This window comes from Oreochromis niloticus, linkage group LG3 (assembly GCF_001858045.2).
Source record: "Oreochromis niloticus isolate F11D_XX linkage group LG3, O_niloticus_UMD_NMBU, whole genome shotgun sequence".
Lineage (NCBI taxonomy): Eukaryota > Metazoa > Chordata > Actinopteri > Cichliformes > Cichlidae > Oreochromis > Oreochromis niloticus.
In genome coordinates, this window is record NC_031967.2 from 33,964,843 (window position 1) to 33,987,535 (window position 22,693).

At 38.5% G+C, this 22,693-nt stretch overlaps 1 protein-coding gene and 1 long non-coding RNA gene across 2 annotated transcripts; both read left to right on the forward strand.

The window, feature by feature from the left end:
- Positions 1–477: 477 nt before the first annotated feature.
- LOC112845468 (endonuclease domain-containing 1 protein-like) lies at positions 478–2,188 on the forward strand. Its single transcript, XM_025904894.1, has 3 exons — positions 478–540; positions 811–1,152; positions 1,546–2,188. Exons 1-3 carry the CDS (start codon positions 478–480, stop codon positions 2,164–2,166), a joined length of 1,026 nt encoding a protein of 341 aa, XP_025760679.1. The 3' UTR covers positions 2,167–2,188.
- Positions 2,189–18,198: 16,010 nt separating this feature from the next.
- On the forward strand, positions 18,199–20,347 carry LOC112845013 (uncharacterized). Its single transcript, XR_003217786.1, has 3 exons — positions 18,199–18,322; positions 18,931–19,099; positions 19,449–20,347. It is a non-coding gene; the product is annotated as an uncharacterized LOC112845013 (long non-coding RNA).
- The last annotated feature ends 2,346 nt before the right edge of the window (positions 20,348–22,693 follow it).

Here is a 22,693-nt window from a genome sequence, read left to right on the forward strand (position 1 = left end):
GGTCCAGAACATGGAAATAGAGCAGCTGTGAGAGAATTCAACATTAATGAATCCATGGTACGGACGTAGAGAAAGCAAGAAGAACAAGATGAGTGATGTTTCACATATCGGACAGTTTTATTTCGTTTAATGTGCCTTATAATCCAGAAAATACGGTAACTTCTACCTTCCTTTAGCATGTCCAGAAGTCCAACTTTTTGTGCGATGGTTAACATCTTCCTCCGCCTTTTGGGTGCTACTGCAGGTGCCTTTGATGGTACAAATCGCTTGGTCGACATTGTTGTGTTTGTTTGAGAGAAAACTTGCAAGCATACAGTACAGCACTTCAGAGTCACACACACAGTGAGACAGTCTGATGTGCAGGAACGACCAATGGGTTAAAGGCGGGGGTTACATCAGGTTTAAGAGAGCCTAGAGAGGTGGAGGTATTCTTGGGAGAGAAGAGGGATGAAATTCAGTAGAAAGAAAACAGAATACATGTCTGTGAATGACAGGGACACGGGTGTAAAAGTGAAGGTACAAGGAGCAGAGCTAGTGAAGGTAAACAGTCTACAAGCGAGATGAAGAAGATAGTGAAGGCAAGGTGGGGCGGATGGAGAATGAGGCAGCACGACTGGAAAGGCTTACAAAATGATAATGAGGCCAGGGCAAACAGAGAGTTGGTGCAACAGAGGAGGATACTGAGGATAGGGTGAGATGAAAAAAGACGATCTGCACTGGCGACCCCTAAATGGAGCAGCTAAAGGAAGATAATTGTTTCCCTTTAAGAGTAACATTTTAGAATTGTTTTTGTTATTTTCCTCTGAACAGATGATCAAGTGTTTGGCAATGTCATTACCAAAGCAGCTCCTGCCCCTTGCTGCTCTCCTCCTTCTGTCCATCTTTCCCACTGAAACTAAAGTGGTGGCATCAGTGGAAGACTGTAAGGAGATTTTTCTCCAGCAAACTCCACCACACATCCCAGGAATTTTGGAAGGAGGGATCATCCTGGACCAAAACAGATACAAACTAATTCGCCAGACTTTCAGTAACACCAGAACATTTGTGACGCTGTACGACACAAAGAACAAGATTCCAGTTTTTTCTGCTGCAAAGTACAGAGGGGGAGCTGGAGGCAAGAGGCCCAAGATCAAATGGATGATTGAACCACAGGTATCAGTAGCAGTAACACATAATAGTTACCAGTAAAACTAACAATTAATTTTAGACTAAAATAATATATTATGAGAGTGCAGTCCTACTTACATGCTATAATTGTAGCTAATCAGGAATCTACAGATATTTTCCATTACATTGTGATATTCAGAATCAATATATTTCCCTAAAGACATCCTAAATCCTACATTAAGTTTGGCTAAAATTAGCTTAAACTGTGTCAATCCAAGTTTGCTCAGTAAATGAAAACAAGCATTATCAGCTAAAAAATTATCCTAGGTTTAAGTCCTCTTTTCTTTTCTTTAAATGAAAAATTATTAACTGTGCAGTTAATTTATTTAGCAGTAACCATACATTTATCACTATTTTACCCTTTTTACATTTTGACAGCTTGAAAACATACGAGACAAACGCATTATGAGAAAATCAAACAAGAACATCTTCTACAACTACCAGGCTGGAAATGAAGATTACAAAAACAACCAAGGGTTTGACAGAGGACATTTATTCCCAAACTCGTACGGATCCACTCCTATTGAAAAAAGGTCTACTTTTACTCTGACTAACATTGTTCCCCAAATAGGTAATTTCAACCAGGGAAGCTGGAACAGAATGGAAAACTGTGTCAAATGTGTTTTGAATGAATATTGCCTTAACAACAATGACAAAATAGAAGGCTTTGTAGTTACTGGAGCACAGCCCAGCAACAATAGTCTCAACAACAAGATCAATATTCCTTCAGTGCTCTGGTCAGCATTCTGCTGCTACAGTCACAGGCAGAACAGCTGGCTGGCGAGCGCACACTGGGGCGAGAATGTTGCCGATGGCCCTAAATACCTGCAGACACAGACCTTAACAGAACTCCACAGAACCCTGGGAATTGAACCATTTCCTCAAACACAATGTCCCCTTCACACCACTGTCACTCACTTGTACTCAGACCTTTCCTCTAACTGCAATTGCTCACCCACATCAAGTACATCTTCTCCTACAACCGCTGCTATCCCTTGAAGTCCAATATCTGTGTCTTCCACTTCTAAAGCTAACGCAGCAGCCCCTCCCAGTGCCAGTACTGGGTCTTCCACATTGGGCACTTCTAGTCCTGCATCTGACCATGTTACTACCACATTGTCCCACATCTACTACCAAATGTAATACCAATACCATAAAAGCAATTATTCATAAAAAAGCAATTCTTTGCCCTCAGTGAATTAGAAGCAGTACATCTGGGTGAAATACAACTGAAATGTATAAAAACTAGCTTATTTATTCAAATAAAAAATCATTAAGGAAAGCATGCTCAGTATAAATGAATGTACAATAATCCAGTAAATTTCATTTCATTAAATTCCATTAAATTTAATTGTACTTATGTGACAAGGTTTCATGGGAAATAGATTAAACAAAATTATTATTATAACAAGTAATTTTCATTCATTGGTACTTGATTCTGATGTATATTTGTCTCATCTTACAATCTGACAATAAGTGTAAAAATAATTGTTTTTGTGATTTGTTTTGTCTTTAAAATCTTCTGCTTATGACAATTTATTAGCAGTTCCAAACTAACTTACAGACTGTTCAAGTTTTCTGTCTCATATTTCACAATGAATGCATTAAATCTAAAAATTTCATAAAATAAAAATTATTAACCTCCATGGTATTTTTTAATGTTTGACATTAAATGTGACAGCAACAATGTGCATGCTGTCTGTCTGCCTGTTTGCTAGCAGTCCTCGGTTTTCAAGATGTCATATTCAAAATGTGTAGTGTGATCTAGATGACAGTAGCAACTGTAACTGATTTGAGTTTGGTGAAAATCAAGTAAAGATCACTCAAAATGTGAAAAATCATTAATAACTTGATATTACCCACAAATATTTTATGGATTGGCTCGGGGGGACACGAGTACCTGAGCTGGCTAAGCATTTGACGTTGACTCTTATTGTTGGCACCCAAGGTCAAAGTTGATCTTGCAAAATATTTTAAAGAAAAATGTTTGAGTAACGGGCGACCGTGGCTCAGGGGGTTGGGAAGGGCACCTGTAACCGGAAGGTCGCCGATTCGATCCCCGGCCTCTCTGTCCTGGTCGTTGTGTCCTTGGGCAAGACACTTTACCCTACCGCCTACTGGTGTTGGCCAGAGGGGCCGATGGCGCGATATGGCAGCCTCGCTTCTGTCAGTCTGCCCCAGGGCAGCTGTGGCTACAACTGTAGCTTGCCTCCACCAGTGTGTGTGAATGTGAGAGTGAATGAATAATGTCATTGTAAAGCGCTTTGGGTGCCTTGAAAAGCGCTATATAAATCCAATGCATTATTATTATTATTATTATTATTACATCATGTAAAGGGTCAAGAGGAACACTTGGTTTTTCAATGCAATGCCCTACAACATCACAATGATGTCATAATGTTTCACAAAATCACACACTGCTTGAGTACATTTTAAAATCTCAAATTTTTCAGCTTATAGAAGCCAATGATTTCAGGCAATTCTGCTCCAAAGACATTAAAAATACATTTACAGTGTTTTATGATGAGTGTTATTAGTCCATTAGTGCTTTTGTTTCTGACTGAAATAAGGGACTGAATAAAAAAGTAATTGAGAGAAATCTGAGCCTAAATGTCTGATCCTAATAAGTTCTAGTCTTGATTTCCTTTGGCTCTTTTGAGTTAAGGTTAATATCTCTGTCATCTCTATCCACAGACAGTCTTCCACCTCCCGCTGTTGAAGTATTTATTTTGTGGAACAATGTTAGTCAGTGTAAAAGTAGACCTTTTTCCAATATCAGTGGATGCGTAAGAGCTTGGAAATAAATGTCCTTTGTCAAAACCTTGGTTGTTTTTGTAATCTTGGAATCCAGCCTGGTGTTTGTAGGTGATTTTCACTTTTGATTTTCTCATGTTGGGTTTGTCTCCCATGTCTTCAAGCTGCCAAAATTGAAAGGGTAGACTAGTGATTGTTGTAATCAGTTATTATCTTTCTGTCATAACAAGAAAATTTGAATTTACACCAGTAAATTTCTTTGAGCCATACCTCTCAGAGCAGACTAAACACCAAACAATTACCCATATGCTGCACTATTACATGATAATGAAAAACACACAAAGTCTCCAAAGAACCTTAAACAGGATCACTTAAAAATTTCAAACATTTTTATTAGCAGGTGTAGTAGCTGAGTTTTGATGTCAGTGCAGTGCTGTAGTTGGTGCTGTGATTAGTTATTACAATAAATGGTAACTGGACTGATTCTTATGTAGCACTTTTCTACTCTCCCTGAGAACTCAACACACTTTGTACAGCATGCCTCATTCACTCAAGCCCATTTTTTCTATGTTTAAGTGCTTTCTATATAACATTTACACTCTGATGGAGGCATCAGTAAGCAACTCAGGGTCAGTATCTTGTTCAATGACTGGAACATCCATCAACCTTCTGATTAGTAGATGACTTATCCTACCCCTGAGCTACAGGCATGATATCTTTCACAGAATTAAATATGTTTGAATTCTGCACCATAGACTCATTATCATTTTTTTTTTAAATTTCAGCTGAAAAAGAATTAGCTCTGATACCTGTGGTTCAATCATCCATTCTGTTCGGGGTCTTCTGCCTCCTCCTTCTCTTTTGTACTTTGCAGCAGAAAAAACTGGAATCTTGTTCTTGGTGTCGTAGAGCGTCACAAATGTTCTGTTGTTATGTAAAGTCTGACAAATCCATTTGTATCTGGTCCGGTCCTGGATGATCCCTTCCTCCAAAATTTCCGGGATGTGTGGTGGAGTTTGCTGAAGAAAAAACTTATTACAGTGTTCCACTGATGCCACCACTTCAGTTTCTGCAGGAATGATGGACAGAAGAAGGATAGCAGCGAGGGGCAGGAGGTGCTGCATCATTGCTGATGTCACTCCTGTGTCAAAAGAATTATAAGACATTACATTAAATGAGAATAATTATGCTTTTTCTTACTTTTTCTTTTCTCTTATAAAATGCTATGATGCTGGATGTAAATTAAAATGTTTAACATGATCAAAAAATCCATGTTTGCTCTAAACAGTTTTAGACAGTTTTTTATTTCTGCTCCAGGTTCGAAAGTATCGAGCTGAGATTAAGGTACATGGAGTCCGTAACCATAACTGCGCAAAGGATGCACAAAAAGAATAACAATATTTTTCAGAATATTATATGTGATATTAACATGATGTGGTACTAGGATGATATTTCATTTTTAAATATTATATTAGCCAAATTTCAGACTTTGACAAATAATAACACCCCTGAGCTTGAAGCTTCTTCAGTTTTTTTGATGTTATCTATTAAAAGTTATTTTAACCTATGTGGAAGGTCAGAAAATTCTTAATAACAGGGTTTAGACATACTACTTGTTCCAGTTTTACAATTTCAGTGCTTTAAAGTCATCTTGCCATCTTGCTTTTCTTTATCTTATTTTGTGCTTCTTGATTGTATGCTGTGTATTGCATCACACACAAGTTTGTGACTTTTCTCCACAAAATGGTAAATGGCCTGTATTTATATAGCGCTTTTCTAGTCCCTAAGGACCCCAAAGCGCTTTACATATCCAGTCATTCACCCATTCACACACTGGTGATGGCAAGCTACGTTGTAGCCACAGCCACCCTGGAGCGCACTGACAGAGGCGAGGCTGCCGGACACTGGCGCCACCGGGCCCTCTGACCACCACCAGTAGGCAACAGGTGAAGTGTCTTGCCCAAGGACACAACGACCGAGACTGTCCGAGCCGGGGCTCGAACCTGCAACCTTCCGATTACAAGGCGAACTCCCAACTCTTGAGCCACGATCACCCGTAGCTACTTTTCTTTTTTTGCTTTTTTTGCTTGTTGTGTGGCTAATAACATGCAGTATTCGTGAAACTTGATAGGTTTCACATTTGCATCACTATAATGACGGACATGTAGGTGAATAAAATAAAAATAAAAATTCTTACCACTTCAGGCGTCCTAAAAATCACCTAGGCGGGTGTCCTTACAGGTTCACACAGCAGTGGAGACAAGACAGTCAGTGTGGTGAAAGATCGTCCTCTTTAAATACAAACTGAGCTCAAGGATCAGTGTGTGAAAGGGGATGTACTTTCATTATCATTTCTATCAGTCTATGTTCAAAAACCTGTGTGATCTCAATGTATTTTAAAAAAATCATTTGATATTTATCTGATTTTCCTGAATCAGTTAAAATAATCATTAGGTATACTATTCAACTGCTCGTTTTTAGTGAAATGGGTGTTATATTGATTGTTTAGACGGTAAATTAAATCAATGTTGCACACCTTGTTCAGTAGTAAGTAAACCTTTTGTTTTACATTTTGCTCATAATCTTTGAATCTTGTATGTGTCCTTCTTTTCTCAGAGCACAGAGGTAACACTGTGAATTTATATCCAAAAAACTAGACAATTAGATATTGACTGCTAATCTCCAATTACATAGATTGACTGCATTTTAAAGTTGTTCAACATGTCCTATTAGATGAGACTAACCTCTGATGTTTAAAATAGGAAATGTGGCTTAGCCACAATTTGATCAGAATGTGTGAAGTACCACCAATTCCACAATGTAGAAATAAAAATCTCTTATTTTACTCTGTTTTTTACTCATGTTTTGGACTGAAAACAAAGTTAAACAGACAAAAGTTATATTGAACAACAAAATGTATATGGAAAAATTCACTGCAAGCCTAACCCACTAAGTGCATGTCTTTGGGCTGTGCGAGCTTTTTTTCTCTTTTTAAATCAGTATTTCAAAACATCCTTACAATCAAAAAACAATCACTCAATGAAAGACAAAAAAAAAATTAAATAACTGTCACTCTGGCATCAGAGTAAAGCTTTTTTATTTTAGATCAATAAATATTAACATTGTTTTTAAATTTATGAAATGCCAGAATGAAGAGAGATTAACATTTTTATTACTTTCATCAAAGAAGTATACATATACTAAGCTTATTGTGTCTTTAGATAATTTAGGTAGATAGATAGATAGATAATTTTTTTATTTCGAACATGCAAATATAATTGAAATAACAACAGAAAAAAAAAAAACTTAAAAATCATCAAGTTTTCATGAATGTCTATGTCTACAGAATGCGTGTGCTCGAAAAGGAGTAGGATGAAGTTTACACTTTTCTTGTTCCTACCCCCTTATTTCAAATTTCATTGCTTACAAATCCATATCCAGGATTCAACATTATTTGATCATATATGGTTAACTATGTACAAGTCTATCACATTGAACATACACAAATAAAACCATTTTCAGCACGTAAACCAGAACAACAATAAACTACATTTTTACATAAATTAATCACCCTGTCTATAACACCCGCTTAATCTCTGAGCTTATTTTATATCTATGTGACAAACACCTTAATGAACACTTAAGGCTGGGTTACTCAGGCCTTGATCTATAAAAAAATGAGGACACAATGAAACAAAAAGAAAAATCCAGGTGATACAGTTCTGAGTTTAAGAAGCTTCTGATTGGTTAATTGTGTTCATTTGAGTTAATTGGTGGCACACCTGTGGACGCATATAAAGGAAAAGAACTCTGGACCTACACAAGTGTGGCTCATCCTTGGGTGCAATTTCCAGATGTCTGAAGGTCCTACGTTCATCCATTCAGACAATACTACGCAAGTATAAAAAACATGGGAATGTATAACCATCGTACTACTTGGGCAGTAGACGGATTCTGAGTCCCAGAGAGGAACATTTTTTTGGTGTGAAATGTGCAAATTAACCCCAGGACAACAGCAAAATACCTTGTGAAACTGCTGGCTGAAACTGGTAATACAGTGTCACTATCCACAGCTGAAACTATCCTGTACTACCATGAGCTGAAAATTACTCTAGGAGGAGAAAGCCATTGCTTCAAAACCACCATAAAAAGCCAGACTACAGTTTGCAAGTGGACATGGGGACAAAAAAAATTCTGAAGACATGTCCTGTGGGCTGATGAAACAAAAATTGAACTGTTCAACCATAATGAGAAACAGTATATTTGGAGGAAAAATGGAGAAGCTTTGAAGCCTCAGAACACAGCATGGGAGCTGCAGCATCATGTTGTGGGGCTGTTTTACTGCAGAAGGGACTGGTGCACTACACAAAAGAGATGGCATCATGAAAAAAGAAAATTATGTGGACATATTGAAGCAACATCTGAAGACAGCCAGGAAGTTGAAGCTTGGACACAAATGGGTCTTCCATATGGATAATGACCCCAAGCATACCTCTTAATTAGTTACAAAGTGTCTTAAGGAAAGCAAAGTCAAGGTATTGAAGTGGCAATCACAAAGTCCTGATCTCAATCCCATAGAAAAGCACTGAAAGGGCAAGTGCGAGCAAGAAGGCTTACAAACTTGACCCAGTTACACCAGTTCTGTCGAGAGAAATGGGCTAAGATTCCAGCGAAGTATTATAGGAAGTTTGTGGAAGGAAATTTTTTGCAGCTGTAATTGCAGCAAAAGGTGGTTCTACAAAGTATTGACTCAGGGGGCTGAATAATTACGCACACCCCACTTTTCAGTTATTTATTTGTAAAAAATGTTTGGAATCATGTATGATTTTCGTTCCACTTCTCACCTGTACACCACTTTGTATTGGTCTTTCACGTGGAATTCCAATAAAATTGATTCATGTTTGTGGCTGTAATGTGACAAAATGTGGGAAAGTTCAAGGGGGCCGAATACTTTTGCAAGCCACTGTAAATCCCTCAGATCAAATAAATTAAAATGCTAGAAAAAGATAATACAAGTAAACACAGATGGAGGTGTTTATTATCAAAGGGAGAAAAAATCCAAACCTACATGGCTCTGTGTGAAATATGGTGGTGCTAGTGTGATGGACTGGGGCAGTTTTGCAGCCTCAACACCTTGAAGACGTGCTATAGTAAATGGAACAATGACTTCTGCTGTCTGCCAAAACATCCTAAATAAGCATGTCCAACCATCAGTTCATGCCTGGAAGCTCAACCGCTAAATCAGTATCAAAACAAAAAGAAAAAACACAACACACACACTCCTTACTAGTAGATTCAAGATTCAGATTCAAGACTCAAGGTCTTTATTGTCAGTACAACAATATACACAGTATACGGCGTACTGAAATGCCGTTTCACCTCAAGCCCTCGATGGTGCATTCATAAGAGTATAAAAACCATATCTCCAAGAGATGTGAGACTAGAAATTACAAATAAATAATAAAACTCACTAAATTTGGGTAAAGTTAAGAGATAAAAAGCTACTATTACTAACTATATGTACAATAAACAAATACAGGACAGAGACAATATGAAGTGGTCATGTCCAATTACAATAAAGTGAGATGTTTGTTAGTACATGGTAAAACAAATCCACACTGCTCCAACAAACACAAAACACAGCACCAGGTTTTCCTTGTTCTTGGCCTTGTTTTACACACTCTAAGTCAACAGGGGCAGAACAGACAACTAATAATGACTCTGCGGATGCGAGCCTTACCTAGCCTAGCCTTTATAATGTCCGAGTTTATTGTTAAGGAAGCTAAGGTGTCAACTGGGGATAATGAGTGACAGGTCCTGGACAGAGCAGCACCACACATAACACACAAACCTGTAACAGTTACTCCGGCCCCTTTGGTGAACTGGTTCTGTCTCCCAGGCTGCTTTGATACCCAAATGCTTCCAACAGCCAGTTCCAGTCGGTCCACAGAGTAAAGGGCTTTAGGTTCTTCCTTTATTCAGTGCTGCATCTGTATGGGAAAGTTGAATATTTTTCACTGTGGTTGATTTCTTGTGAAATAATATGCAGCAGATTATGTGTTATCTAACTTTATCTGTCACCAATGTGTGACTTCTTCATATCTCAGTGGTTTATTTTTCTGTTTCTAAAGATACAGAAGATTATATGTCCCAGAATTTTATCTTGTCTAGTCATGACACTTCTCAGAAAGATTATTATCATTGCATGTAATGTAATAACCCAATAACACAATCTTTAATTGCTAATTATTAGCACCACATGTGTTAAGACCATAATAAAACTGAAAATATATGTAGTATATTCATCATGTACAGTGTCACAATAAAATAATAATAGAAAAATCACACTTCTTCTTTATCGAGTGAAAAACAGTGTTTTTAAATGGCATACAGACTTTCCTGTGATATATTGATCCAAAGGCAAACCTCACAGAAACAAATTAATCAACAGACATTCAAATTCATATAGTCTGAGTGTGAGAAAAGAAGTTCCTCTTCTCTTCCAGTTTGATGTCTTGGTGAGCAAGAAAATACAAAACATTGACACCACTGTTAATCACGGAGACTTGGGTTTCTTATTTCTGACACTGGAAAAGATACGATGTGTTTTAGATTTGACACAATGTGGAATTCCAACTTGCTAAATTAAAGCTAGTTACTATGAAAAATGTCTGAAATTAAATATTAGATTAATAGATTGACCTCAGTGATGCCCAAAAGAGTTACTTTGTCAGTGTATCAGACCAAATGTGTCAGTATATCTCGAATAAAGTAGCAAGTTAAAAATGTATTTTTACCTTGGGGAAAAACTCTTGATGGAGGGCTTTCCTGTGTGTTCCCGCAAGGACCACTAATACATAGTTGAGTCAACCCCTAAATCTTCAGCATTCAATAAATTTATTAGAGTTATTTTCTCCAGATAGTTAAGGAGAAAATAAAAACAATTCATATTTTTGTCACTGAATATAACACCCATTTCACTAATATGTGAGCCACTGGATTTCTCTGAGACATTAATCAGTTTTATGTTCGGGTATGTTATATTGTGTGTAAACGAGCGGTGCATAAACTAGATATTAGTGAAGTCCCCCTTGGACTCCTCCTGATCAGAGCCAATTACAGTAATGCAACATTCTTCTGCCCTGAGAAGATTGCCCTGAAAAACATTTTTGGCAGCAGAATAATTTCCAGGGTTCCTACACGGCCCTCAAGTGCCTGTTAAAACAAGTAACTCAGTTTATATTTTTTCCAAGTCTGGATAAGTTTAAAAAAGAGAGAATAGAATAAAGAAAATGTTGGTATTTGCAGACTCTATTTCATACTTGATTATCTAAAAGCCAAATATCCAAAAAGAGGGGGAAGGTGATTTTTCCACATCAACACTTGTGTTTTGATTGTGTTTTTTAGTCACATAACTGTAAATCCATTCAGAAAATGAAAGACAATCTCATTAAATCTCTGGTTTGTAGGTGGGGATATTGAAAGTCACTTAAGGAGTTTCATAAGACTTTGTTTTATGTTTGTAAAGAAGAATTTTTCTATTTAAGGTTTTATTGATCTGTTGTTGACAGCATGATTGCACTCTACAGATGTGCATATTGGTTTAGCAGTAACCCTTTCCTGTTTTTACAAAACCGTAGTATTAGCATATTTAAAAGGTTCCTAATAATATGTCATTGTATTAGCTGCACTGTAATTTACTTTGATTCAGTTTTCCCACCTGATAATGCAGGATTTTATCTGAGGTTTTGTTCTTTTTCTTGTGTTTTAAAATAAAAATGCAATACTCATTTGTTAATCAAATCTGAATACTGTTAAAACATGTTGTTAAATTCTTTATTGCTAATATTGTAACCTTGTGCCCAAACTGATTATTTCTGAAATTATTGCCAGTAACATTTGGTGGATTAATGTGTTTGGGCTTGCCAGAGATTTTTTGTCTTCTATGAACATACATGCAAGGAAATTTAATGTGTCATTTATTACTGTCCTCCATTTGTCATAGTGAAAGAGGATCTCAGCTCTATTCCCTTGCTATGCATAAGTGTTTTTGGTTCTCTGAAAAGACACAAATGTTAAGACATTTTGTCAGACAAGCTATGTGCTGAAGTTACTCAATAAATTTGTAACTTGAATTTATATTATCTGTCTTATGTTTTTACAAGTGTAATTGCTTATTTTGAGCACACTGCCGGTTCAGATAGAGGGGGAGGAGGTGGAGGTGGTCAACAAATACAAGTACCTCGGGCTGTGGGTGGACAACACACTGGACTGGACATGCAACACGCAGCACCTGTATAAAAAAGGCCAAAGCTGACTGTACTTCCTCAGGAGGCTGAGGTCTTTCAACATCTGCAGGAAGCTCCTGAGGATGTTTTACCAGTCGGTGGTTGCAGGAGTACTTTTCTATGGCGTGGTGTGCTGGGGGAGCAGCACAGCAAAGAAGGACTCATCCAGGCTGGAGAAACTGATCAGGAAGGCGGGCTCTGTGGTCGGCATGAAGCTGGACACTCTGGTGACAGTGGCAGAGAAGAGGACATTAAAGAAACTGATGGACATTATGAACAATGCCGGGCATCCTCTGCACACGGTCGTAAACAATCAGAGGAGCCTATTCAGCGACAGGCTGCTTCTCCCAAAGTCAAAAACCAACAGACTTAAAAACTCCTTTATCCCACAGGCCATCAGACTGTTTAACTCCTCACTGGAGGGGAGAGGGAGGGGAAACAGGGGGACAAGGGAGGGCGGGAACAACTGAGCTGTAGGTGCTTTTTTACACTGTGCAATATTTGCAATAATTGTTTGAACAGAGGCGGTGGTTTACGACACCAACTGTCTGCCATCTATAATCCAGTTTTGAGTTCCCTCCCCAGACGCCTTAACGCCCACTCACATCCTGGGCCATCTGACCTCAGGAATTCACATGACAAGGTGGGGCCAGGTTTCACATGAGCTCACCCGAAACCCTGGCTGATTAGGTCCCACACCCGCTTTCACACCTTGGCGCATGTGATTAGAGGATCACCAGGGGGTCCTTTTGTCCCTCCTTGGGGGGATACTCCCACTGGGTTTAAATCTGGGACTCTCGGCCATTTGACCTTAGAACTGAAGAAGCTTCTCGGATGAGAGGTGAAACGTCTTCAAGCAACTTAAAGAAGTCCAGACGCTTTTCTTTGCAAACTCCTTTGACTACGATGACCTGGATGACTGAGAATCTTCACAGACATTTTGCAATAATTGTTTTGTTTTTTGTTTTGTTTTTTCTTATATTCGACTGTGCAATAATCACTGTGTAATATACTCACTCAAATGAGCAATCCTATTTATCCATATTGTATATTCTGTATCTATATATGTGTATATGTGTATATATGGTGTATTTATGCTTATATCCTTACTCTCATTCCCCTTATTGTATCTGTAACATGCAACTTCTTTCGGTGCTTTGCTACTGGAAACTGAATTTCCCGGAGGAACCCACCCGAGGGATTAATAAAGTTTCATCTAATCTAATCATTTTTCTTTTTATATTCAATTCAAGATACAGTAGATTTGGATATTACAAGAGTTTATCCATCCATCCATCCATTTTCTTCCGCTTATCCAGGGCCGGGTCACGGAGGCAGCAGCCCAAGCAGAGAAGCCCAGACCTCCCTCTCCCCAGCCACCTCCTCCAGCTTATCCGGGGGAACACCAAGACGTTCCTAGGCCAGCCAAGAGATATAATCTCTCCAGCGTGTCCTGGGTCTACCCCGGGGCCTCCTCCCGCTGGGACATGCCTGGAAAACCTCGCCCAGGAGGCATCCTTGTCAGATGCCCGAACCACCTCAACTGGCTCCTTTCGAAGTGGAGGAGCAGCGGCTCTACTCTGAGCCTCTCCCGAATGGCAGAACTTCTCAGCCTATCTCTAAGGGAGAGGCCAGTTACCTTTCGGAGGAAGCTCATTTCCACCACTTGTATTCGCGTTGTCGTTCTTTCGATCACTACCCACAGCTCGTGACCATAGGTGAGGGTAGGGGCGTAGATCGACCGGTAAATTGAGAGCTTCGCTTCTATGCTCAGCTCTCTCTTCACCACAACAGACCAGTACAGTGTCCGCATCACTGCAGCCGCAGCACCAATCCGTCTGTCAATCTCCCGCTCCCTTCTCCCATCACTCATGAACAAGACCCCGAGATACTTAACTCCTCCGCTTGGGGCGGGGTCTCGTCCCTTACCCAGAGTGGGCACTTCACCCTTTACTGGGTGAGGACCATGGCCTCAGATTTGGAGGTGCTGATTCTCATTCCCACCGTGAACGGGCCATTCAGTCCTTATATGACCGTTGCAAGAGCTTGGTCCGCATAGCCGGCAATAAGTCGGACTTGTTCCCGGTGGGTGATGGGCTCCGCCAGGGCTGCCCTTTGTCACTGATTCTGTTCATAATTTTTATGGACAGAATTTCTAGGCGTAGCCAAGTGGCAGAAGGCTTTCACTTCGGTGGTCTCAGGATCTCATCTCTGCTTTTCGCGGATGATGTGGTCCTGTTGGCTTCATCAGGTGATGGCCTCCAGTTCGCTTTGGAACTGTTCGCAGCCGAGTGTGAAGCGGTGGGAATGAGAATCAGTACCTCCAAATCTGAGGCCAGGGTCCTCAGCCGGAAAGAGTTTATGTGGATTTTAAAGTTTTGAGTTCTATTAGCTTAAAATGTTTAACATTTTAAAACTAATTATTAATTCCTAAACTTTACTTGAATCAGATCTGTACTTGAAACTCAAAATATCAAGTAGAGATAAGAGTACCAAACCAACAATGTGGATATAACATAAAAACATTTATCAGAGGTGCTTTAAAATATTTATCTAAAGCTACAAAATACAGCTTTACCATTTCAGCCAATTCCTTTTTAACTTTTTGACACTTGTGTTGAAATAGTCTGTAGGCCCATGAATGCACCATTATTTGTCTCAAAATGGTGCTCCATGAGCAAAGCGCTGTTGCGGTGCAGCAACATCTGCTCTCTGGGCCTGTATGAAATGGTCATTACAATGGAGGAAGGAATTTGTTACCTGGGGTCAGAACCATGACTTTCTCTCCTATTAAAGCCTTTTGCTCATACCAGGACTCAAACCCAGGCTACCTTGTTGAAAACCAGAAATCCTAACCACTAGACCAAACAGGAACACACAAGTCCAGCTCCACTCTCATCAAATTCAAGATACACTTATAGTGCAGTGGATTGTTGCCTGTTTCTCTGTGTTAGCCCTGTAAGAGACTGCCAACCTGCCTAGGAAGTACCCTGCATCACACCCTATGCCAGCTGGTATAGTCTCCAGCCCCCCGCCCCTTCTCGGGGCTCTGAAGTTCTCGTTTGATTCTTGCCTACTGAAGCTGTTTTTTCAGTTCTCCACAGACCTTGATAGTTTAATGGCAAATTGTTTAAGTCGCCTGTAAGTCCATATGGAAGATTTAGTTACGTTTTGAAGGTGGATTATTTGCGGCTAAGGATATCAGACTTATCAAGCATCTTTGCCTCCCTCTCTTTCATTAACTCCACACGTAGCACTGCAGCAGTGGGGGTGCTGGTCACTCAGACCAGGGTGAGAAGAACATGATTAGGAGGTTGGTTGCATGACTATGTGGCTGTCTGATTGACAGAATGACAGAAGGCCAGTGAGATATAAACCATGCAGAGAGAAGGCTGAAGGCTAGTTTGGAGAAGGCAAAATTATGTCAGTATTGAGTTTGACAGCACGAGAAAATTAAATCAATGTAAAGAATAGACTAGCAGCCAAACAGCCAGGAAGCAAGCAGATGACTTTTTAAAGTCCTAACTGAACTTAATTTTCCATGTCATCAGAATTATCTGTTACATCTTTTTTTGTGTTTGACTTTGTACTAAAACTGGAATCTGTATGTGATTTTTGACATACCAGACTCACAAAAACTAAAAAAACCTAAAACAACGAACCAGAGTTTGGTGGACCAGAGTCTGGATGCAGCCCAAATCCACCATAGTCTGGCGTGTACCCTCTTGACACCTTGCCGGTATGCGGTGTGTTTCTCCTTTACCGGGGGAGTGTTGAAGGGCTGATGACGTGGAACACTGGGCCCACCTCCATTAATCCAGCTTTATAATATCTGAGTTTATTGTTGAGAAAGCCAAAGTGTCGACTGGAGATAAGGAGTGACAGGTCCTGGACAGAGCAGCACCACACATAACATACAAACCTGTAACAGTTACTCCGGCCCCTTTGGTGAACTGGTTCTGGCTCCCAGGCCACTTTGATACCCAAATGCTTCCAACAGCCAGTTCCAGTCGGTCCACAGAGTAAAAGGCTTTAGGTTCTTCCTTTATTCAGTGCTGCATCTGTATGGGAAAGTTGAATATTTTTCACTGTGGTTGATTTCTTGTGAAATAATATGCAGCAGATTATGTGTTATCTAACTTTATATGTCACCAATGTGTGACTTCTTCATATCTCAGTGGTTTATTTTTCTGTTTCTAAAGATACAGAAGATTATATGTCCCAGAATTTTATCTGGTCTAGTCATGACACTTCTCACAAAGATTATTATCATTGCATGTAATGTAATAACCCAATAACACAATCTTTAATTGCTAGTTATTAGCACCACATGTGTTAAGACCAAACTGAAAATATATGTATTATATTCATCATGTACAGTGTCACAATAAAATAATAATAGAAAAATCACACTTCTTCTTTATCGAGTGATAAATGGTGTTTTTAAATGGCATACAGACTTTTCTGTGAAACATTGATCCAAAAGCAAACCTCACCGAAACAAATTAATCAACAGACATTCAAATTAAGACAGTCTGACTGTGAGAAAAGAAGTTCCTCTTCTCTTCCAGTTTGATGTCTTGGTGAGCAAGAAAATACAAAACATTGACACCACTGTTAATCACGGAGACTTGGGTTTCTTATTTCTGATACTTGAAAAGATGCGATGTGTTTCAGATTTGACACAATGTGAAATTCCAACTTGCTAAATTAAAGCTAGTTACTATGAAAAAATGTCTGAGATCAAATATTAGATTAATAGATTGACCTCAGTGATGCCCAAAAGAGTTACTTTGTCAGTGTATCAGACCGAATGTGTCAGTATATCTTGAATAGATTAGCAAGATAAAAGTTTGTTTTAACCAAGGGGGAAAACTCTTGATGGAGGGCTTTCCTGTGTGTTTTCGCAGGGACCACTTATACACAGTTGAGTGAACCCCTAAATGTGCAGCGCTTAACACATTTATTAAAAAATCTTTCAGCAGAAAAGGAAATATAAAAACTGCTTTAAGTCTATATAAAAGTCATTTAAAACAAAAGATTATATTGACATTTCATAGGAAAATAAAAACAATTAATATTTTCATACCTAAATTTGAGACAACTGGATTTTTCTGAGAAGTTAGTCAGTTTTATGTTGATGCATGTTAGGTTGCAGGGAAATAACTGTAGTTTTATCATGTCAATAAAAAAAATAAGAACGTGGTTGACTATTTTGCCTGTTTTCTTTGTTTTACAATACGGTACATTTGAAAATTCATGGATAACATCATTAATAATTTAAAAATACTTAGAATTTAAAATGTTTGGACATACTTGCACATACTACAGAAACATATTTAGATTTGGTAATTACCAAAAAATATTTTAGTAATTACCAATAGTGCTGATTTAGGGCAGCCATGGCACAGACCTTACACTGAATTGTTATTTGTAAAGCACTGCTTGTTGTCTGATTATTTAGGAAAGTTTTACTTGATATTTCAAGTAAACCCAAAATGTACTCTAACTTAGGAATCTTAGTTATCAAAAATTTCTAATAATTTTTATACAGTGGATCTGGGGGAGAACACAGATTTATGAATGTAGAGTGAAAAGTTCTTAACCACAGTTCATATTAAGAGGGTGATACTGCACCACACTGACTGTCTTGCTTTCTATGCTTTGGGAACTTATAAAAACACCAATTTAGTAGGGTTTCAGTGATTTTCAGCAAAAGGTAAGAATTTCTTTATTTATTTCATTCATTTTCAGCTTTTTAATTTTGTGCATGTAAATGTGCAGAAATATCAAAATGACACTCCCAATATTTTTTTGTTTTTAATTGTTTTTAGCATTGACTGTAGAAAACATGGACGACGTGACACCGCCTCCTCCCATTGTGCAAAAATGAAGCCAAAATATCCCGCCTGTGAAGGCTGCCATCTTGCATTTTTGGAGCCAGAGTCTGCGCAGTAGTGACTTGAGGTGGAGCGACTGTGTCGTTGAGAAGGGTCTGGCTGCAGCCACTGTGGAGCTCCACAGTAACCGGAAACACGTGACCTCCACAGTAGGCAGGAATACGTTCCTGCGTGGATCATCGACTGTGGAAATCTTGCAAGTGGATCCTAAAGGTTGGGACAGAGTCTTTCATGTATAATTTTTTTTTTTGCCGTTAATAATTATATAATTTTAGGAATCATCTAGTTTGCTTACACTGATTACGTTGGCACTTTGTTAGCGTTACAACAACGGTCATACCTCCGAAGTATCTAAACTTTAGTAAGGAGTGTGTGTACTTTTGACACCTCTGGTTAGCATTTAGTGGTCAGTTTCAAACGTATTTATTTTTTGCTTGTTATTGAACTACTTTTCACTATCTGTAACATCAATGCACATTGTTCCATTTACTGCATATTGCACTTTATTCATGTCTTTCATTCCACCTGCAAAAACATTGTAACAAGGTCGTCACAAAGAGGTTTATATATGTATAAATACTAACATTCTCTATTCCATTCTGTTCTGCTTTTTTATTGCACAGACTTTAATTAGCCTTTGTTAAATTGTCTGTTATATGTCAATAGATACGTATGCCACAAATAAAAGTGTTTTGTAAATTATGCTTTTGTAAAGAATTTTCTCACCAAATCTCTTACATGCTAACTGTAACGTGTTATTTCTGCTAAAACCTGAACTTAAATGTGTATATGGTGTTTATCTGTTTTTCTCTCTGTTTTAGATGCTCATATCAAATTGGAATTCTGCCTCCAATCCAGAATTGCAGGAATGCACAACATGTTGCAGAAGACTCTTTCACTGCCCTCTGTGCCCCACTTTCAGCCCTACTGTCAAGGCAAAGATTGAGGAGCATACAAATGGACACATTAAAAATGCTTTGCCTTTCAAAGGTATGTTGGTATTAAATATACCTCATAGTTAAAGTTATAAATATGCTCTTCTTTTCAGCACTTCTGCAGTCTCTTTGTTGACTTAAAAGTTGCTTTTCACATTGTACAGTTCAGTGCATTCATCAGCGAGAGAAAAAAGCGTGTTTTCATTAAATATTTTTTTTTTCCTGTTCACCACATTTCCTGACAGCTCTTGTGATCCACACCATTTTGCTTTCATTATTGAGGATGGCTTGGATATTTTTGTTAATATGTACAATCCGATTGTTAGATAAACTGATTGCATTCTATACAACTACATTTAAATTACATGTTGTTGTTTGTTTTCTTTTTTTTCTCTCTCTTACAGACAAAATGATACACCGGTGCACTTTCACTGCCCTGTCTGTAACATGACAGTCATACAGCGTTGGGATATGGCAAGGCAATTTTTCTCATGTCAGCATTCAGGACTGCTCCCCACTGAACTCTCCGAGGAGCCCCATCTCCCTCTCGATGTCTTGTCTCCAGTATCTAAACCATTTTCTGAATCTTCAGTAGAACATTCATGTGTTCTACCCTCTGTGCTAAATGAAACTGTGGCTTGTGGAAAGTCCATGAAAATGAAATGCCCTCACTGTGGTCTTAGTCTTCTTAAAAAAAACTTCAAGGCTCACATGATGAGGAGGCATTCAAATAGATGTTTGCCTGGCTTGTCATCTGCAGTGTTTTTGTGTAGAGGGACTTCTTCCTCTTTGTTTTTCAGTTTGCAGAGGACATGGAGCTCTTTTTAAAAGCTTATGCTGATGAGCAGGGACTACGGGTCAATGCGATGTTTGACATTTAATGGACAGATGAAGGCACTGGCTGTTTGTTTGTGTTTTTTATGTGTTGTTGTTTGTTTTTCAGTGTACAGAATTCCAGTTAAACTTATTATTAAATATTCACTTGTTTCCATGTTATAGTAAAAAAATTAAGTGTAAATGCAACAGCATTGTTTGTTGATATTAACATTAATATATTACCCTGTAATCAATAATATTTTTATACATTTTACGCATTACCCCTCTGGGCTCTATCCTGGCCATTTGTGGCTTGACCTCTCTTTTTTTTTTCTTTTTTTTTTGACTACCACACTGCAGTGGACCAAAAGAATGACACAGGTTTGATCTTAAGGATCTAATACTTGTGTGTGTTTGTGCATGACATTGCAACGCAAATATGTATTTGCAAGATAGACTGAAATAAATAATGACTCATCAAATATTACACAGGCTGCAGTGAATTTTTGTTGATACTGGCTATTGAGATTTGAGTTTCCCAGTCAAACTTAGCTTTGAAGCACATGCTAAAAACACTTTTACTCTTGTACATTTCATAAAAAGACACCATAGCCAAAATATTAACAAAATATATATTAACCTCCTAGGACCTGCCGTCCACATATGTGGACATCACATTTTTGGTTATTTTGACCAAAATACTCAATTTTGCTCTACATGGGCCTGATATCCACTTACGAGGACATTATACTGCTACTGTTCTATCAAAATTTTAAATGAATATCCTCATTTGTGGCTCTCATTTTTCTTAAAAACAAAAATAAGTTAAAAAACAAAAATCTGGAAATTCTTTGTTTTTACATTCATCGGGCCCCAATATGCCCAAATATCAAAGAGAATTTAAAAATGCATGTCGTGGAAGAGTTCGGGTCTTAGGAGGTTAATAAAAAAATTCAAAGCTGCAGCACATACAGCAACAAACACTGTTAGTAAATGTGTCCGGGAGTTTATGCAGGTGCAGAAAGTGCTGTTGCTGTAAGTAAGCCTAACAGCTTCCAGATCACTTATTTTTCTGGAAAGATGGTAGGAAGGGCATCACTGCTCATTTCTACAATCTCCCAGATCTTGGAATACAATGCTTTTGTACCATGAAACCACTTCACAGTACTAGGAGTCCACTAAAACCTATAAAGAGAGTGATCCTGGAAGAAATGGGGCACACACTAGTGACCTCACCAATTGCAAGCCTTTTCCCCGATGCTCAGATGGGGGAAAAAAGGAAGTTTCATGAAAACATTAGGACTTTATCACCGTTTTATCTGAAAAGTTAATGGTAATATAACTGGCTATAAAAAGTAAAAAATTTAGATACAATTTTGATTTTGATGAAAAGGACTGGTGCTATTTTAAAGAGTCACGTCGGTAAAAGTAGATAAATGTTTTAAGAAATATACATTTTATAGCATTTTGTGAACATACACAAAAAGTGGCCATTTTTGGCAACAAACAAGCTGAGAGAGTTTTATATTTTTTGCTCTCCTTGAACAAAAATAACAGTGCATAATCAATGTTGATGTTAATCAATTAGATGTCCCAGACTCTACTATTAATAATACAGCGGTCCCTCGTTTATCGCAGGAGTTAGGTTCTAAAAATAACCCACGGTAGGTGAAATTCATGAAGTAGCCAACTTTATTTTTTACAATTATTATAGATGTTAAGACTGTAAAACCCCTCACTACATGCTTTATACACTTTTCTCAGACAGGCATGAACATTGTCACACTTTTCTCTTTTGTTCAAACACTCTTAGAGTTCAAACCTTCGTAGAAACATAGTCCAGTATTATGGAATGAAACCAAAAGGTGCATTTGAGGGTGCAAAACGTTTCGTCGGCATTGTTGTGTTTGTTTGGGAGAAAACTTACAAACATACAGTACAGCACTTCAGAGTTACACTGCTAGCGATCGAAGATTTATGTAAATTCGACAAGCTAAACGCATTCTGTACTGTACAGCAGCAGTCCCCAACCTTTTTTGCACCACGGACCACTTTAATGTCAGACAATATTTTCAGGGAACGACCTTTAAGGTGTCGCGGATAAATACAGCAAAAGAATAAAAAAGAAACTGTGGTATTTTGTAAATATAATAATAAAGGTGACTTGAGCTGTGCGCCAACAACACAGTGACATCCTCCTCTCTGCTTCTTAATGCTCTCTGGTCGCTATGGTAACGCGTAAATAGTTCTTTCAAAATAAGACACACAACTACAACCATACATTTCACACCGGAGCCTCAACTCTCGCGGAATGGGGACCGCTCCTGTACAGGAGACACTGGACTAGATTGATTGACAATGGTCTACAGCAATCAGAACGCACAACACGATGTGCTGTAAAAAAAAAAAAAAAAAAAATCAGCGAAACAGCGAGTGTGGCGGAAGGTGCGCCGCGTTATAGCGAGGGACCACTGTACACTTTTGGCCACGAACAATTTAGGGGATGTTGAATTTTTTTGAACAAACCCAGAGTGTTAAAAAAAACCCCCACTTAAAACCATTTTTATTTCTCAGCAGCATCAATAGTAACAAGAACACAATTTAGTTTTCGCTGTTAAAGTCGATTTAACTGAAGTTACGTGTTTCCGGTTACTGTGGAGGTCACGTGTTTCCGGCTACTGTGGAGGTCACGTGTTTCCGGTTAGTGTGGAGGTCACGTGTATCCGGTTACTGTGGCGCTCCACAGTGGCTGCAGCCAGGTGCTGTTGGTGTCGTTTGCTAGATTAGCCGCTAGCATACGCAATGTGTTGGAGGCTTGTTGCTAGCTAGTTAG

Excerpts from the sequence above, each read along its gene's own strand:
- LOC112845468 (XM_025904894.1), top strand. The coding sequence starts at position 478 with ATGTCTGTGAATGACAGGGACACGGGTGTAAAAGTGAAGGTACAAGGA. Across the intron at positions 541-810 it reads AAGGAGCAGAGCTAGTGAAG|ATGATCAAGTGTTTGGCAAT; the intron begins GTAAACAGTCTA and ends TCCTCTGAACAG. Across the intron at positions 1,153-1,545 it reads AATGGATGATTGAACCACAG|CTTGAAAACATACGAGACAA; the intron begins GTATCAGTAGCA and ends ACATTTTGACAG.